The 10,554-nt window shown below is 44.4% G+C and overlaps 1 protein-coding gene across 1 annotated transcript; it reads left to right on the top strand.

Annotated features, from left to right (window-relative positions):
- Window positions 1-1,653: 1,653 nt before the first annotated feature.
- LOC144163125 (protein FAM151B-like) lies at window positions 1,654-10,062 on the top strand (the record flags this gene model as incomplete). Its single annotated transcript, XM_077693939.1, is given in 3 exon segments — window positions 1,654-1,820; window positions 3,962-4,250; window positions 4,632-10,062. Coding segments are annotated over 2 exon segments (456 nt in total), but the record flags the coding sequence as incomplete, so codon positions are not given.
- Window positions 10,063-10,554: the final 492 nt, after the last annotated feature.

A 10,554-nucleotide genomic window follows, 5' to 3' on the forward strand; every position in this document is an offset into this window, starting at 1 on the left:
GCATTACTCTCGAACTCGTATAACTAGGTCCTGTCAAGATAATCCATCTTCTTGGGTGATAGGGCTAGAGGTCGTTGGTTTAATCATGCGCTACAATGAGCAAAAACAAGCACAGTAGTGCTGGGAAAATGGAGGACACATACACGTTCTCTCTCTGTCTGCATTATAAGTTGGCAAATACACATTGCCTTTCAGCAAGTGGCAGTTCTTCTTTGGCCTGTGTCGTCTAAACCGCGATCAATGCCTGATGACCTTCACGTCGTTATGCTTTAACGAGTTTTTGAACTTTCCGTCCACAGACAAGCACACATTATTTTTCCGTGTCGGTTGGCCTTAGGAACATTCTTGAAATTCGAGGAATAAGCGAACAAACAAGGCGCTTCGCTTTGTCAGTGGGGGCGAACAATACTTTTTGTGTCCCGTACTCGTGCTGTTGTGTACTTCAGCATGCCATCTGTGCGGCAACTGTTCTGCAATAACAGAAACTGTGTATGTTGTGTGTGGCATCAACAATAGGCCCTACTCGTGGCCTGTCTGGCGGCCTGTCAACTTGTGTATGTTGTATGAGAAATGGCAATAACCTCCAAGAAACGCACGAGGACAATCGAAAACTTGCTCATGTACCTGCAATGGGTCTACCTATGAAAGCAATACTTGTGTGGTAATACAGTTAAGATGCTTGTTGAAGCCAGAAAGAAATCTGTGTTTTCGCTTATTACAATGAAAGGCAGCGTCACAACAAGGAAACGGTGTGAAAAACAGGTGGGAATAAAATGGCAGGAGTGGGGTTTGCTGATAAAGGAATGAAAACATCACATACACTCAAACAAGGCAACAATTAATTATTCATAAAAGTAAAAAAACACATCAAAATGTACTTGACCTTATTTCTGTGCACTGTTATTGATGTGATGCCACAATGACACATGCTTTTCTTTTTTTTATATTCTCAGCAATGAACGTGTAAAATATATGGAAGGCAGATAGCATTTACAAATAATAATAATAATAATAAGTAGGTAAAAGCATCAGTGTGTCACCAATAAAACTGTGCAAATACGAGCTCAGGACCTTGATGCATTGTTTTTCTGTGAATTTTTACCTTGTTTTGGTCTTCGTGATGTTTTCATTCCGCTTTCAGCTAGCCAATGCAATTTCGTACGGCTCCAAAACAATAAGCTGTAATTGATTGTAAGGTTCTCCCCCGTGATTCCTGACTGCTGCATTTTTTGCGCTTTTTTTTTTTTTCATTTTTAGGTTGTATATCTTCCAACCAACCCCTTTTTCACTCCACTCAAGAGGTTATGGGAAGTGCTTAATATCTTCCATAAATGTGCACTTATTATTTGCATACTGAAGAGAAAAACACAGCTATCACTGCATTGACTAGTAGAGCAAGGAAAGTTCACTCGTTACAAAGTCTAATCAAAACAAATACCACAAGATTATCAGACTTGTAAGTGGTTTCAACCACATCTTGAACCGGTGAGGCTGACTTTGGGATATCTAGAGTTTGCTTTTGGCACGCCGGAATTTTCCGCCAGCTACCATGACACTTGTGAAGAATTCCAGCTGTCAACCAGAGTCAAAAAGAAATTCCTTGCTTGCAAAAGTTGTTGAACTTTTTGCCGGACTAACTCTGCTTTCGTGCAGCTACAAGGCCCGGTGGTTCTGAATGCCGATGTTCTTCCGGGACCGGACTGCGTGGTCGTGCCACCCGTGGATGCCTGGACTTTCTTGACGCTGTGCCGGACTCGTTTTCCGCGCTCCATCATCTCCCTTGGCTGGACGACCCAGGAGGGCTCCTGCCTCAAAATGGGGTACGATGGCGTGCAGTGGCTGCTGGGAGGCGGCCTGACTGCAGCTTGATTTGGTGTACCACAATTTCTAGAGTATAGGCTGCACTGCCGAATAACAGCTTTTCCTGAAAAGTTTCGTGGCTGAGATAAACTGTTGCGTAAGCCGCACCCCTGTAATCGACGCTTTTAGTGCCGTATTTTCGTGTGTATAACCCGCCCGTGCATGTAATCCGCACCTCCACTTTCAGCCCGCCAGAATTTTAAGAAAAAAAAAAATCCTCGTGCATTGCCCCCACATTTGATACAGGAAAGGCTGCACCAAAGATACTGCTCGAGCAATACATCACGTACTAAGTAGACTGAAAAAGCGTATATTCAGCCAGTAGAATACACTGACTGCAAGGCAAAAGTTACAATTTACTCAGTGCCACTGCTCTTGCTGGAGCTATCACTTGAGCCACAGTTGTCACTGTTTGTACACAAGGTCATCTTCGGTCCCATCCATGTTGTTTGTGTTTTTTTTTCTTGTTTTAGTCCTTGTTTTTTCTTCTTTCTCATTGTATTTTTTGCACAATCGCTGCCATTGAAGGCTTAAGTCAGTGTTACTGCATAGGAGCTTCACAGCACAACGCACGTTGCTGTGAAGCTGCACTAAAGGAAAAACCCCGCGTATTACCCGCACCCCTAGTTTGCCACTAAAAATTTTGCATTTTTGGTGCAGGTTATACACGGGAAAATATGGTATCTACAATTAAACAAGCAAGTTTTACCCCCTGTAGTATTAGAAAAAGCCGTGGCTTACACGGCGGAAAGTACGGTACTGTTACATGGCGGCAGGACAAGTGGGACAAACTGTGGTAAATGGGGCACTGAATTTAGAGGGTGGCCGTGGCAGCACAAGTTCGGTTCTACGTGCCACTTTTCTCTTCCTTCTTCTTTGCAGTTGGGCGATCGCAGTGCAGAACTCCAGAGCCCACTTTTTCGAGTTATCGTAGCAGAATATTCTGCAACAGATAGAGACAGTCATTGTTCATCTGAGTTCTGCTAGTAATTTCAAAAGCCTAGATGTGTGGGAAGACATAACCGTCCCGTGTGACGAGACATTGCCCGAAGCCTGCTCTGTTTGCTGAAACTCCTCTTCTGAATTGATTAGAAACCTCCAAGAGCATGTTGATCTTTTTAACAAGTTGAAGAAAACAGAGCCAGCTAGATTAAGAAAGGCGATCGTACACCGTGCACATACGTGCTTTTCTGACCCCCCTGCTTCCCTACATACAGTCGGCACTTGTGGTGTATCCCTTCCTGGCACTTTTTTCTCATTTAGTTGCGCACACTCTTTATAAAGTATACGTACATACACACATATGCCATGTATAACATGTATAGCAGAGCCAGAATTCTTGGTTTCACAGCAATTTCGGTGTTAAAAAGCAATTGAGGCAAGCCCAGGGAACTTCGCAGACTGAACAAATTCATTGCATCTGTGAACCATGGAGGCAGTCATAACACTTCTTCCCAGTAACCTTGAAGCCTCGAGGGGGGGGGGGGGGGGGGGGGGGGGGGGGGGATCGCAGCTAGGCATCACAGCTCTCGCATGGGAAGCCACCGCATAACATATGTTGAGCAAATGATTATCCCTTTCTGCCAAGTAGCGGATGCAAGTCAAAATAATATTGGAGACGTATAGTTCTGCGAGTTCTGTGCTAGTAACCTAGCAGAAGTTGCAGGTGGAAGGTTTCGCTGTGTTCGTGGCATATCTGGGGATTGGCCAGGCACTGCTGCCATCATGGCTACATTTGCAGCTCCTGATGATAATGGATGTAAAGGGAATATAGCACTGAGACAGAAAGTGCACTAGCCCTGTCCTGTCAAACTAGCAACCGTCCTGTCTAAATGCTCCTCCTTATATCCTCGTTCTTTAGCGCTTTTTCCAGTGTTGAAGTTCTTTCACCCACTAGCTCACACTTCTGCAGCAAGAATTTATCTCTACATATATCTCGACATACATACAACATCCCCCTCACTTATGCTTGCTCCTGGTTTCCCCTAGCACAGGGACCAGTTGTTGACGCATGGGGACCGTGGGGAGTTGCACAGCTGGTGCATATTGAGTGACTCTGGTTACCAGGGGGCGCAACCGGACCGTCTCTTTGGGTGCGCAGGTACACGCGGGAGATGGTGGAGAGCATGGGTGCCCTGGTGCGAGAGTACAACCTGGCGCAACCCGTGAGCTTTCCCGTGTGGCTTCCCCTGGCCCGCCGCTCGCTGGGAGACCTGCAGCGGCTGCTGGCGCAGGTGCCGCGCTCCTCTCTGACAGTGTTTGCTCGCCGTGGGGAGCCCTGGGCGGCCGCGCTGCCGGACCTGGCGGCGCTCCGCTCCGCCTTCAGCCCGTCCCTCGTCTACTACGACGTGCCGCACGACCTGCTCCAGGCCTTCCTGCCCCTTTGCTAGGTGAATGCGCAAGGCGCTCTCTTCCTTGGTAATGCACGTGTGGTGTCGTGCAACGCAGTTAAAGGGACAGGCTACTAATTTTAAAGATGATAGTCTTTCCTGGGCTACTTAAACGCAGAAATTTTGGTCTGTCTGCCTGTCTGTCTGTGACTCGATTCCACCACCCGGCCAAAGTGAACCACACACTGCGCAAAAGTCTTACATACCCACAGCCAAATAAGTTTCAATAAGGGAATAATCAAGGTGCAACTTACAGCTCAAATCGAATGACGATCGGGGCACAACTTGGATGTCATTTCGAGCCCCTGTACTCTGCGCCCTCGCCATCATCCACGGAGTGGAGATGCTGCCATTTTTTCCCTCTCTGTTTCTCACATTCAGGGTTCCCCATCCGGCCACACCCATTGTCAACTTCAGTTCACCCCAACAGGCAGCTGGCGCTTCCAGAAAAAACGTCGCCCGTACAGCCCCAACCTGCGACTGTGAAGCTGACAGCAGCGAGACCTTCGCTGCCCTGCCAATTAACCAGATCACCGTTATCGATGAATGCTTGCTTTAAACGCAATGAATGTTCGCTATTTTAGTTCACCAACCCCAGTACTACCAGCAAGCTCCAACGACCAGACCAGTCTTGCAACGCATAGATCTCCGCTGTAAGAGCAAGATAGTCCTGACCACCAAATTAAACTTTGGGCTAGGCTAGTTTGAAGTTGTTGGTGGCGACAGCATCGTATTGACGAGCTTTGCAGCTTTTACGCCGCACTTCAAAATACGCGGCAAATTGATGTGCCCAGTTGTGCGCCACGGTGCTAGGATGTTGATCCACGAGTCTAATAGTTGTTACCCCCGTAAAGGTGACCTTAGTACGCCCTCTGTGTTTGTGTAACACTTTTAGACGTTACCGTGATTATATGCAGCTATTGTGGCCTTTCGAGCTTCGGTAGTTTTGTTGCCGCACCTAGAGATTTCGCCTTTACAGTGGCCTTGTGGTAGAAACCTTGAGAGTCTGATGACGTCTCGGATGCGGCCCCTTGCTGAATGTGGGTAGTGATCGTGACGGTTGACGCGAGAGCGGTGTAGTGGCCTGTTGTTGCGGCAATGGTGCCATTTGTTTGACGGGTGCACGCTAGAGTTTGATTTTTCGCACGCAGAGTTGTTGAGGTATTGGAGAGTGGAGGTTGTTGAGATGTTACGCTTGTGTGAACGTGCCGTCTGACCTTGGAAAGCAATTGCTACAGAGCTGTGTCAATGATGGGTGTGTGGTATGTACGGTGACTGGTCTGAATCGGTGACGTCACTCCACAATTATATGTCGTCCGATGCTATTATCTGTTAGTGACGCAATTGTGCATTAAGTATCTTGTTAGCATCATGAGGGAAGTCGATTGCTTGAGCTTGGTTTTCTCGCACATTCACTATATAAAGCCGAAAAGAGAAATGACTGCTTTTTCAGTTCAGCACAACCAGTTATTTTGTGGAGTGACTAAGCCAATGGAAAAGATGTTGTTCATGAATGCGCTAAAACAGCGAGACCCATTACCTGTTTAAGGGTGGACACTGCTCTTAAAACAGCTCCTTTTAATTTTTAAGTAAACTCTGTGAAACTTGTCAGACTTGCTGCTTTTTTTCCACTAATTTCAGATGTGGCATTATTTTTTGAGGCAGTCAATTAGTTACCAAGATAATTAGAGATAATTAGCCATTTCTGGTGGGACAATAGACAAAACAGTGTTCGTCATAAAACCGTAATCTTTATTTTTGCAATACTATGAACCCTGGCGAGTGCAATATAAGAGAATCGGTCTTTTGATGCGCCGCTTAGAACTAATTTTACAGCTCATTAAACTTTGGTGGCACCAGTGGCGAGGAACCATTTTGAATGCCCATTTCAAGCACCAAAGTTTAATGAGCTGTAAAATTAGTTGCATCAGAAAACCGGTTCATCAAAAATCGGTTCTCTTATTGCACTCACCAGGGTTCCTAGTATTGGAAAATGTAAAGATTACAGTTTTATGACGAACGAACCTACAGAAATAACCATAAAAAAAAAGCTTACACTATTGCGTAACGTGTCTTCGCATTAGCTAACACAGATAGAGTACTGCTCCAAGCAGCACTCTTATTACAAGATGCCGGAAAGTAATGTGAATGTTGGACTAACTAATTTGCTTGAGCCGTCCATTTGTGTATTATGGTTACTCCCAAACAACATTCATACCGCTCATGCCAAGAATTTTGAGTGATATTGACACAGCTCTGTATCCTGGGATGCCTTAAAAGACAGCAGTGAAAGGCTAGGAGTGTGTGTCCACTGGAGATGGGTTGTTGCATAGTTGTTGAGTCGGAATGTGCAAGGGGGGCCGTTTTGCCGCAAAACACGTTCTGTTGATGTTTTGTTCCCCGTGCCTGACTCGCAGACAGATGTCTTATCCAATTCGGAAAGCGGAACATCCACATGCTTCGCTCAAAACATGCACTCTCAGAACAGGATAAGACATATCTGTAGGCGGCTAAGCATGAAAACAAAACATTAACAGAAGATGCTTCATGGCAGTACAGAGACTGGTGCAAGAGGTTCCCACGTGTGTGTGCTTGATGCTTCGCTTGTATATGCTGAACCATTGCATCTAGATGTTATCCTGAGCGTGTCTTGCGTATTGACGTGTACATCGATTGCATGCGCCCTGTACACAATAGCTTGTCATTTTGTCAACTTTAGTAGAGCACTTCTCGTCCTTTTGGAAAGCCAGTAGCACGTGGCCAACAGTCGTTTTGTGTTCATGCAATCGAAACGCCCCGAAAACGGGGAATTCCGCTTTTGACGCTTGTGCCGGTTTTGTTGGCGCAACGACACCCCGACTAAAAAAAACCCTGCTTGGGACCATTGCACTGAAGGCCTTAAAGCTTTTAACGATGACACGAATGTGCAGCGCACAGCTGCCGCCACTCGATTTGACTACCTCACAGCGAGATCTGCTTAAAATGTACAAACGTGAATCGAGTTCACAAAAGTATTTTTTATCCAGGTGCCTTCAGTAGTAATGCTCCCTGGGTGGCTGTCTATTTTAAAAGCAGAGTTGGCAAACCACCTCCAAGGACGCTTCAAGACGGGGAAGAAGACTGGGCAGGAAGCAGCCAAGAGCGACAGCATCTGAGCACATTTAAAGGGGGCACATGGGTCTTTGAGGCCGAAAAATTGCCCAAAAAAAGCACTTTTTTTAGGTATCACTTTTCTCTTGATTTGCAGAGCTTTTTTTTCTCTCTGAAACTTCCGTACGTGGAACAGTACCAGGTACTTATAAAAGCCACAGAAGCCCGATTTCAAGAAAAAAATAACAATTTTTCAATAATTTCCCACTTCATCAGAAGTGGTGTTGCACTGATAGGAAATTCTAGAGAGGTACATCCCAGCATGTAGTGCAGCTAGGAAGATCATTTCTTTTGAACTGTGAAGCTGAATGTTTAAACCATCCAACAAGGGAAGCAGATCTTGCATTTTGCGTTCCAGTAATTGTTTAATTAGAGTTATTTTCAACCGGCTAGCAGGAGTACCTCCAACCTGGAAGTTAGAATTGATGTAAATTTGTATGCGATTGCGAAACAAAAAAAACTGCTTCCCATATTTCATTCTCCACAACTTCTGATATCTATTCATGCCTTGCTGGTTGAATAGTTTTTCCCCTATTGTTCTCAAGAACAATCAACGAAGATTCTTAATTAACTCGGAAACTAATTATGTCACATCAAAACTAATTGGATATTTGAAATCAGTTAGAACAACAGAACAAGCTCATGAAATTTCATCAAAATTTGTTGGAAAGCAAAAAAAAAAGTTTCTAAGACCAGTGTGCCCCCTTAAGTTAGCTCTATACACACTTCAAAAGTTGCCGCTGCAAGCGCTATGCCACACGCATTGTCAAATGCTTCAGGCAACTCTACTCACTCGACTGAGCACAGTAAATGGTTTGCCGAGTTTAACAGGCTTTACACAGTTTGCCATGTTTAGCATGATGGGCTTCGAAACATCCAGAGACCGTACAGATGCCATCCATAATCATGCTTCTGGGAAACGTCCGATACGCTTTTCATAACGCAGTGCCGGTTTGGTTTGCCCAACATGGAGTATACTTTTGTATCGTGGAAAAAGTACACCATCATAAAAATTGGTGCAAGTAATTTTCCCTAACTGGAGCACCGTTTATGCGACTATGAACGTGCAGAGCTTAACAGAAGACGGCACCGGCAGTTAAGTGTCGTGTCTTATGCCTTTCTGACTGAACTTGATACAATGCTGCCCGGTTAAGCATGCAAGATCGGTAAACATTCAGCACAGCTGCAAATGACAGTCTGAGCCCTGCTGACATATTTCTATATAACGGTGAATTTTTTTACAGACTGGTGCAGTTTCATAGCCCTGGTGCTATTTGATGCAATATGGAAATACCATTGTAATCCATGCTGAATTTTGTGACGGAATGCCATTTACGCAGACTTCATTGCTGGCATAAGGTCGGAGCATGCAAATGCAGCAAATGAGAGAATTGCCATGGGCTGTACTGTAATCAGTGTTTGTGTATCACCTGCACGAAACCACAGTAAGGGTCTTCATTTTCTCTTGCACTCCGAGCCAGCCAATCGCGATCATTTCCTTCGAATGGAATAACCTGTCATTTGTTTCGTATACTGCCAGACTAAGCTTGCACCACCAGCCCCGTATCCTTTATACATAAATTCAAAGGAGTGAATGCAGCAAGGTTTGAAATTGGGCAGCATCATAACCATGCACGTTTTCGAGGAATGGACGCCAGGCTTCAAGCCTGCGCTAGATCAACAAATTTTAGTCGAAAATGGCAACGCTCACCCCTTATTTTGAGTTGCAATGCCACCACACAGCAATTTACGCTAGTTGTGCTGCTTATAGTGCCTAAGAAGTTATTTTTTTTGCTAAATTTAAAACAGCTTTGACTAAAATTTCAAATCGCCCCTTTTATGGGTTGAATTGTTTCATAAAGTTGGATGAAAAAATTTGGGTATGAACGGGAAAAACGCAAGTTTTTAGAAATGTCTTTCCAACATTCTGGTTGTTAATTTTTGTAAAAGCGGTGATCATGTAACTGGCCAACTTTTGTTGAGCTCAACAAAATTTTTTTTAGTCATTGTTCACGGAAGGAGGGGTATATCAGGCTATGTAAGGATTTATCTGAACATGGAAGAGGCCCTAAATGTACTGTCATAACGGTAAAGCACAAATGCTAAACGCATCACCATTTTGGCAACCAGAGCACTAAGAAAAGGCTTGCAGCGTTGGAGTGCTGGTAAATTTCCAGCTTATTCCAAATAAGAAAAAGTTTACACATTGTTTCATTGGGCACTGTAGTAGAATCCTGATGCTGCGCCACTTGTGACAAAATCCTCACTGTTGGAGGATTAGCTTTAATTGTTTCTTACATACTGTGTAGAGCTCTTATCGCACAATCGTAGCAGCTGTTTTTGTGAAAACCCTAAAGTTGCAAGCTGATGACTTGGAACCTCACGCCACATATGTCGACCCTTCACAACAATCAAGCTTTTGCAATGTACAGTGGCCTTTTAGAAGCTTAAGCACCATGGATGTATAAGTGTGTTTAGCATATAGTGATAAGCACTCAGTGTAGAAGTATGGTAGTTTTTTTTCTTTTATTCTTTCGAGATGATGTTGTGAGAAGAGTAAACTCGTTTCTTGAAACTGCACGGGGAAGAAAAATGGAAATGAATGCCCTTTTCTTTGTCATTTGCTGGCCAGACGGCATGAATAAAAGATTTTTTTTCAAGAGTGACTAGTGTCGTATGCGACAACAATGCTGATCTTGTTTCGTTTCAGACAAAACGTTGCTAGAAACAGACCGCCAAGCTAAGTTCCATTCTTGGAATACGGTTTGCACAAAAACAATAGCAATACAGGCAGTCGTATGGTTGGAAATCAATCTGCGATTTAGAGGTTGTCATATGGCACACTTTTTACACTGCAAAAGAAGCTTTTCACATGAGTGATGGCGAAAAGCAATATGGCACGGCAGCAGCGAAACCCTGCATAATGCAGACACAATTGGAACTCAGCATGCCTAAGTTATGAATCCAAGAAATTCCCTTGAATAGACTTTCTTTTTAAAACATGTTGACATCTCTTGAAGCCAAGGACATAGGAGACAGAGTATGCTTATCGTGAAAGAAATCTACATACGCTGCACAGATGCCCTCACAACCAACGGGTGTCAAGTTTTCAAATACCGTAACTGCACGTCTCTAATGTGCCCTCGATTGTAAC

Source organism: Haemaphysalis longicornis, unplaced genomic scaffold, assembly GCF_048455015.1.
Source record: "Haemaphysalis longicornis isolate Haplotype H1 unplaced genomic scaffold, Haemaphysalis longicornis Haplotype H1 scaffold_12, whole genome shotgun sequence".
In the NCBI taxonomy this organism is placed as follows: domain Eukaryota; kingdom Metazoa; phylum Arthropoda; class Arachnida; order Ixodida; family Ixodidae; genus Haemaphysalis; species Haemaphysalis longicornis.